At 45.7% G+C, this 8,736-nt stretch overlaps 1 protein-coding gene across 3 annotated transcripts in view; it reads right to left on the minus strand.

Annotated features, from left to right (window-relative positions):
* TXNDC15 (thioredoxin domain containing 15) overlaps positions 1–8,623 on the minus strand; it is a 30,414-nt gene extending 21,791 nt beyond the window's left edge. Inside the window, exons 1-5 of one of the 3 annotated variants that reach the window (XR_013930191.1) lie at positions 3,993–8,623; positions 3,435–3,874; positions 2,723–2,886; positions 2,398–2,528; positions 1,290–1,554 (exon numbers count right to left, since the gene is read on the minus strand). Coding sequence is in view for 1 of the 3 variants with exons in the window: in XM_080400436.1 (XP_080256562.1) it covers positions 1,358–1,554; positions 2,398–2,528; positions 2,723–2,886; positions 3,435–3,874; positions 3,993–4,044 (984 nt within the window). In the remaining 2 variants the exon portion in view is untranslated. Of the gene's footprint in view, positions 1–1,131; positions 1,555–2,397; positions 2,529–2,722; positions 2,887–3,434; positions 3,875–3,992 lie in introns of those variants that run through there. The other 2 variants (XR_013930192.1, XM_080400436.1) reach the window with 2 other exon arrangements.
* Between the last annotated feature and the right edge of the window lie 113 nt (positions 8,624–8,736).

The following is an 8,736-nucleotide window of genomic DNA, read 5'->3' on the forward strand; positions in this document are numbered from 1 at the left end:
AATCCCAAAGTTTTCTCAGCGCAGTTTCCTTTTTATACACAAGGACCTCAGGTTTCCAAAGGGGAAAGAAAGAGCCACCAGGAAAACACCCAAAGAAGGACGCTGCAGGGATATAAGCTCTTTGTCAAACAAGAAATCCTATGGTTGTATTTTTTTCATCTTAATTTGCACTCCAAAGCTTCCCATCAGGGTCCTAAGGCAAGCCTCCACCATGTATAAATGCTACACAAGCACATAATCCAAAAAACACAACGTACCCATGCCTTATTCAGAGTCTTCCAGACTAATTACAACTAAAACCCATCTAAATTCTTTACATAACCTCAGCTGTAGACTGTGCAACCAGCAAACCATGTAAGCAGAAATTTAAATAAATCTCAAAACTGGTCTTGCATATTTAGGCAGATGATCCACACTTGAGAAGTTTTAGTCCTGTAAGAAACTGACTTAAATGGTTACACTAAAAACCCGATTTATTTTTAAAAAAAGAGTAAGGACAATGAACACAATATAGTTCTACAGAAATGTGGTAAATTAGTCGTGTATACCAAATAAAGGGGCAAGCTTTGGAAGTTATTCTAAATCTTAAAGAACTACCACAAAGTCAAAACTCCTCCAGCACAGTGAAGCAGAAAACCAGCATCCAACCCCAGCACCAAAGGTGGGACACAGTCACCCTGTCGTATAACGCTCCGCAACTGTTATTGCTGGTATACAATGGAATAACTCATTTGAAGTATGCTACTTTTTTTAAACACCTTTTTCTCCATAGTTAATTTTATTGTCAAACTAATCTAGCAACATCACCATTCACCAGCGTTTTCCTTTAAAATGTTGTATTTCAGGAATATACCAGCCAAAACCTGAGTATGATCTGTGTGGGCTAACACATCCTATTCCTATCATGTTTACCACATTGTCCACATGGAAGCACACATGCCTGTGTGTTCTGTAAATGAACCATGGATTCTACCAGAGCAGAAGTAACCCGGCTCCTGTGCCAAGCAGTGCCACACATACAGGCCAACGTGCTGTAAAAATCTTACTCAATCTACAGAGCTCAGGGACCTCTTCAGAGGAGCAAAGCACCACCTATTTACATTACAGTCCATGAAAAATAAGCCAGTCAGAGTAGCTTAATAAATAATTTTTTAGTTCATGTTTGTTTACTTATCACATAAATCGCTATGAATTTGCTTTTTACAGATTCAGTAGCTGATAAATAAAGCAGATTTTTAGTCGAGGTTATAAATTACAGCAAACAGATTCAACAGTTCATTCCTACGTACTTTTAGTCCATACAAACTCTTGCTTCACCAGGAAGCGGGAAATTCCGTCCCTCCTTCGGCATCTCAGATTATTCCTGATGTTCGTGCTCCTGTCCTGGGATCAGCCACCGAATGCTCTCCGTTCGAACAGTAGCGTACATGACAAAGCTAGCCAGAAACAGCAAAGAAAACAGAAGCAGCCAGTCTATGCCTTTCGTCAGAACGCTGGGCAGGGGGCCTTCCCAGTCTTCCTCGGTCACGGCCACATCGCTTTTAGCTTCTATACCTAAAAGAGGAAGCACTTGATCAAAACTGGTAATACACATTAAATACAGAGACGTTGCTTCTATTTGGAGCCTTTGTCCCTGTTCTCAGACTAAGGCACAGGTACTAAGACTTAGAATTTTGGCAGGGTGCCCCCTGTGTGTTAACATATCTAGTGTGTAGTTTAGTTACATAAAACCAAACTGATTTTTTGTGTGTGTTTTCATAATAGGAGAAGGCTTGTTCTGTCGCTCCACAGCACAGCCTTGTATAAGTTTGTGGGTTTCTTTCTTTTTGTGAAGTTTCTTTTGTTTGTGTTGTTTTGAGTATTTCTGCAAATGTAGCAATTTTTGGCCTCTAATGAAGGCCCTGGTAGGCCTATATATGTTTTTTGGTTCATTTTTCTTTACAGAAGCACAGAAGGACTGTGCTGGAGCTGCGCTCACAGTGTGCACAGCTAGGTCACGGTAACTGGATTCCTTTTGTCTCCTCCAGCACAAGAATTGAAACCATCTTACCGCCCAGCTGCTGTCAGCCTTACATGGCACTGGCAATGACCCCAAGGTTTATCTGCCTTTATTCCCAAATTAAATATTTGGGCAGGAAGATGTGCTCAAACCTAGCACTCTCTCTAGTTAAACCCCACTTTTTCTGTTTCTCTCCACTCCTGAGACAGCAGCCCAATGTTCAGCACACCCTGAAATCCAGCTCACTGCAGCAACTGATTATATAAACCTTTATTGGGTCCTCTCAGGATTTTCATGAAATTCATCTGAAAGGCCAAACATCAGCGAGAGGAAAGCCCAGTTTGGAGCTAAAAGCCAGCCTGTTCTTCTTACAGACACATCAGGGCTGATTCACATACCTGTTTGATTAAAAATGAAGTCTTTCAGTGTTTCCAGCGTTCTGTCTGTATGATTAAATCTAGCCATAGGTTTAGCACCTTGGAAAAGGAGGATATTGGGTACAGCCACAGTTCCAAATCTAGTTGACAAACTGGTGGGCATAAAGAAAATACAAAGCATGAATGAAAAGAAATCCACTGGAGGAAGAAACAAAGATAGTCATGACACAGGAAGTGTCAGTTTTGCTAAAGTAAATAGTTGCTTTATAAGAAAAAAAAAATTACTCCTGTTTTTATAATACAAACGGAAATAAACTGATGCTAGAGCACAGGAAGTGTAAGTTACCTGCTGTGCTGAGATGCATCCAGTGCCAGGAAGCGAAGAGTTGGAAATGCTCGAGGTAAAGAATTAAAATGAGGTGCCAGACTGGCAGAAAAGCGACACCATGGTGTATAGAACAAGACTAACGTACAGTCACTGCTGTTTGGGTTTAAGAACTCCATCAGGTCCTTAGAGAAAGCAGAAGAAAACCAAACATAGACAATTACTTATTTAAGAGTTAAATTCTACATAGGAATGCATCTGTCAGCAATTGATTAGACACTTGACAATATTTGTTAAGTAGATCAAGTAGCTGCACATTTGTTTAACCTTTTTAAAACAGATGAAAAAATGTAATTAACTTTTTTTAAAATATATATCTACACACACGTAACTACTACAAGAAACAAGCTAGAAATAGGCACCAACAATAAATGCCATTAACAAATTCAGAAAGAGACAGTTAATCCATGCAGCACAAAAGCTGACAGTTGACTGCAGTCACACAGATGAAGACAGAGGCACGTGGACTGAACTGTATCTCCGTCATTTTTTGCTCAGAATGACACAAAAGGCCTCCTTCCCGGACATTGCCTCTTTTTGCTAGCACAGAGCATGTTACATGAGGAAATTTGTTAACTCAAACTGAAAGAAACCCAGGGTGCTGACAGGGCATTTTCCACCATCCTCACGTGTTAAAAACAACACCGAGCAGTGAACCGGGCGATCTGCTCACCTGGGACACATTCAGAATCTGCAGTGTGAAGCGCTCGATGCCAGTTGTGTTCCTCTCCTCGCAGTTCACTTTGGGAGCTTTGGTGCTATCGGTGCCGTTCGAGTCCTCGGCAGGCGCGGGCAGCACCGTCTCCAGCACGGCCTGCTCCCGGCCCTGGCCGCCCGCCGGGCGGAGGGGAGCCGCGGGGCTGCTCCCAGCGCCGCACGCAGCGCCTCCGGCCGCCGCATCGCAAGCCCCCGTAGTGACGGCGGACGCCTGGCCGTCCCTCGCCTCCCCCGGCACCACCGAGAGCACCACGGCCTGCTGCGCGGGGAGCCCGCTGCCCAGCATCGCGTCTGCCATCTCCGCAGTCCGGTACCGCACCGGCTCGCCGCCGCCCTGCGCGGAGCTGGCCCCGGGGGAGCGGGGCTGCCCGCCGGCGCTCTGCTCCGCCACCGCCTCTGCGCCGGGAGGAAGACGTCAGCTCCGCGCTGCGGAACAGCCCCGGCCTCCCCGCACCCCACGCCCCGGCCCCTGGCGCCCACCGCGGCCGCCAGCACCGAAGCCCACCGGCCTCACCTGCAGGAAGGGCCCTACTGACCCAGGCCAGCGCCAGCAGCAGCCGCCACATCTTCGGCGCAGCCCCGGCCCCGGCGCCGGCCACCCCTGCAGCGCTGCGTCTCCCCGGACAACGGCCACTTCCGCCGGAGCCCTGGCCCATTTCCGCTTCCGGGGTGCCGCCGCCGCCGCGCGTGCGTGTGTGCGTGCGGCCGCGTGCGTGGCGTGCTGCCATCTTGTCCTGCAGCGGGGCGGGCGCCGCGGCCGAGCTGCCGGTGGAGGCTACGGCGGGGCTGGGGCGGGTGTGCCGCCCAGGGACCGGCTCCGTGCGCTGGCTGTGGGCTGGCCAGCTTCGCCCAGCCTGCGCTTTTCCTCCTCCGCGCCCCGTCGGTGTGGCTGTGGGAAGAGGCCTCCGGTCTTCCCACAGCCGCGCTCCTCTGGGAGCCCAGAGGCTCTTCAGCTGAGCGGGGCGGAGGCCTGCCGGGTCCGGAGAGCAGCCCCGAGCCCGGTCCCTGCCAGCGTGCAATGCAAATCGGTTGGTTTGCAGTGAGTTCGCCGCCGCAGGCTCTGCCGAGCCCCCGCATGGCTGCCACATGCGTTCCTGTGTGCCGCCCTCGCAGCCCGAGACAAGGCCGCCGCGCCACAGCCGCTGCTGGAGGTTGGCAGGGATTTCAGTGTTGATTTCAATTAGTTCAGGCCAAAAATTCTTGCAACCAGGGGAAATGTCACCCCGAGGACTTGACAGGATGTTATGATTGAAGGGTAATTCGTTACAACAACGTGTTTTGTTATAAGCCGGTATTGCAGCCCCAGGGGCCTGCTGGGACCGGGACTTCCTAACAGCCACTCTGTGCCGAAGGATTTGCCTGCTTCCACCCGCTGCGGAGAAGCACAGATCTGGCTTGGGATGTGTTTGCACATGAAAAGTAAACTTTAACCTATAGCCTGGCTGGGGTAAGGGTAAAAGCCTGCAAACTAAAGGCATAGATGTAAAGCTTTAAAGGAAAAGATAAGCTCTTGTCCATCAGCATATTGGCCAAAGGCGAGATACATGCTCTTGGTTTTTCTTTTTAGGAAATAGTAATTCCTCCTGTCATAGAATTAGTTCTTGCTTGCTTTCAGTTTAATAGTGAAGCTTCAAGACTATTTGGCACATTTTGAAAATGAACATAGTACCTCAAGTGCTGGTACCCTCATTCTTTGTTAAAGCTGCTAGCACAGCACCATGAGATTTGGCCAGAAATTTGTATCTGTCAAAAAATGTGTGAGAATTATAACCTAGGGAGAATATGAACCATAGACACATGCTGGAAAAAAGTAAGGAAAACACCGTACATGCATATAAATGGAGATGACTGTCAGCTTTATTACAGAAATGGGATTTTTGTCTTATTTATTTACCAGGGGACACTTCTCCGACTCTGCCCTTTCTTATAGCACACGTTTTCTTGCTTTTTTCTTTCCAAGTCCAATTTGCAGAAGCATTAATAGAGGACATAATAGCCTAAAGATAGAAAACATTAGGTTTGCACATAGAGGGAAAATAATTAATTAGACCAGCTGACAAGAGACCAAGGAAGCAAGCCTGAAAGCAAAAGCACGTATGGAATCCCAGCTGGTGCAGACTAGGCAGGAAAAAGCTGCCCCATCCCCAGTTGTCCTTTGAGTTTGGACAAAGCAGCATTTTCAACTCGAGAACAATTTTCCTTCTCGTGGCCAAGGGCTGCATATGGTTCCCAGCTCTCGGCTCTGTGCCATCAGGGTCCTGCGTCTCCCCTGCTGCAGCCCTGGATGGTGTCAGATCTCAGATGTTGGTGACGATACTCCAAACCTTTAAAATAACAGATAACCTTCTGGCAGCACACCTTCATCTGACACACTTCTGTGGATTTAATCCTAACATAATATCCTTCCTACTGTAACAAATCAAAAGGTTTGTGCAAAACACTATTTTTTTTAGTGACTACAAGTAATCTATTAATGGAACTCCCCAGAATTATAAACAGGTTTTATCATACCTAACGCACAACAAACATACTATCCCAGTGCTTATGTATTGCAGAGAAGGCACATTTCTTACAATGCCTGCCAGTTTTGTTGCAAAACTTTTCAGTGGCTTGCATTTTTCTGATTTTTAATGCCAAATGTCTGTTTTCACGAAGAAGTCTAGGAAAAAAATACATTGTTTTGCATCTATTCAAAAATCTTGGACACATTAGAAAAGCCGTTTGCTAAATTTCAGATCATTCCCTAGCCAAGAGGAGGATTTGCAAAATACGAGTCCTTTGTTGCACCCCTGAATAAACACCAGAACTTGGTGGGTGTTTGTGCATCTTAGATTTCTGCAGCTGGACTCCTCTCCCCTGGATTTCAGTCACACTGGGTGATCTCCTTCGCAGGCAACACGGCAAGAGAAGGAGCAACGAGTACATGGACTGGGACAATGAGGCAACACCGGGACCTGCACCAAGCCCAAGGTTTCCCCTCATGTATAATCCCAACACCCTCACAGCTATGACATTCTGTGTATTCAGTAGCTCAAAGATGAGGTAGAAGAGAACACAATCAGCACTCCAGTCAGGAGCACTGACTGAGGTCGCAGGCAACTTTTTGGGATGTGTGACTTTGTAATCTTTGTTTGCTCACTGTGGCTGCAGTTTTTAGTTTTTATTTAAAAACATGACCACTTGAAGCAGTAAATACACATTTTAGTATTAAGCATATCTCAAAGGCCTACTCTTAAGTAATCAAACTTGCACCAATTGTTACTGTGATGTTTTTTCACTAATTAGAACAGGCTTTTGTGGTATGAAAAAAAACAGCATGAAAGGCAGGAAGATTTATCTGCCTCAGATCATTTAAGCAACACTTAAGAATTCCACAACATTTTCTGGCTTCAAAGTAGTTAGAAGTTTTTAACTAATGATTCCTTCCAGCAACCCAGCAAGACAAGCAGGTATTTTTATCATCTTTTTACCAATGGGAAAAAGGAGCCCTTGCCATCCCTACGCCATGCGGGGAACCTGGGCAAGAGCCAGCTCCAGAACACGGTAGCTTTTGGGCTGCCAATTCTGTATGGTCAGGCCACACCTCCTTCCCAAATGTTAAATAAACACAGAGCCACAGGCAGAACTCTGATAAAAATAGCATGCAGCGCAAGGCAGCAAGTCACTCCTTTGGGTTTAGGCATTACAGCTTTAAATGATTAACTGTCAGGAAAAATCTTCACTTGTCTTGGTCCAAAACCACACTGTTGAGCTGGCATTATTTAATAGGTATCATATCACTAATTCACGCCGTACTATTTGTGCTACTTTTAAGAGATCACACTGAGGAGATAGAAAAGCATAAAAATGCCAGTCCAGCCCCAAAGCAAGCCTTGGTGTCTCATCATACAAGTAAATGAAATCCTAAAGATTCCTTCAAGAAGTCCAGCTTGTGTAGCTGATGCCCCAACACTGCTGGTCTGTCAGCATGAATAAATCATAAACTGGTCCTGTCATCAGAAACCGCACCTGGCCTCGCACACCAGCTGTGTATCGAGGGAACAGACTGCATTGCAACTTCTATCGTTCAGTTCATTGCACAGCCGAAAACACAGCAACCATGGAAGCAGTCAAGCAACTTCCAACACAGCTGAAAAGCCCGTATTCTTGTATGCTATAATTATGACTGAGTTAATATCTAATACCTAAGGATTCATTGCAACCAAAAATAATTTTGCTCAAGGAATCACATCCAGGAACTGACTTTAAACATAGCAGACTGCAGTCGAACTCTGCTCTGAACATATCCCATCACTTTGAAAGGCAAATATTTGTAATTGCCAGAATAGACAACAAAAAAGAAAGGCATCAGAAGCCTTTTTCAGGTAAAAGCAACTGACATTTAAAACGTTTCAACCCTAGATGTATTCAGGGACTTTGAAAAGTACATGGAAGAGAAAACAGAGGGTGCTGGAGAGCAAGGGGAGGATGGATGCAGTCCTAGCAGTCTAGATTGCAGCTTTTGGTAGGTAGGACTGCCTGCCTGTCTTCCCCAAAACTGATGTGAATAAGCTGTAAATAATATGGTCAAGTTTGTATTCATAAACCAATATTCATTTTAATGCATAAATAAGCTTGTAATTGTATAGCAACAAAGGGGTTAAAATGTCTGAAAGATCATATAGACTGTTCTGGCAAGAAAGTTGCAAATCTCTGCAAGGGGAGCTGTCCTCCTTATCTGCAAAGCAAGCTGCCCTACCAAGGAGATAACGGGACAGCTGGATGTCCTTGAGTAAAATTACGAGGGGTATTGTAAAAACCCTGGGAAAGATTTCTACAAGTCTGCCAACTCATCACTTTTGAGACCTAAGATGAAAAGTACACCATGAGGAAGACCTACGGCCTTCCTCCCATAGACCACTGCCCACATTCTAAAGACCCCGGCCCACAATTTTTGGAAGAATCTGCGCAAGCGTGAAAGACTGATAAGCTAATTAGCATACGAAGTGAGGGTAGGCGGGTTCAGGTAATGAATATGTATAGGCGTTAATGGAATATTCATTGTTTCATTATATAAATATAAGTTAATCTGCCCCTCCGGGTGTGTATGATTGGTGGAAGGATCCCCCGTACACCTGGCGCTGACAATAAAGAATATTTAGTCACTAAAATCTGGTTTTGGACCTGTGAATCAAAACGTATTGAAAAACATCAGCAGAGGAAAAGGAAAAAAAAAAAAAAAAGAGAAAGGTTGGGGTAGTATGCACATCACATGTTAC

The sequence above is a fragment of the Falco punctatus genome, assembly GCF_963210335.1.
Source record: "Falco punctatus genome assembly, chromosome: 8".
Lineage (NCBI taxonomy): Eukaryota > Metazoa > Chordata > Aves > Falconiformes > Falconidae > Falco > Falco punctatus.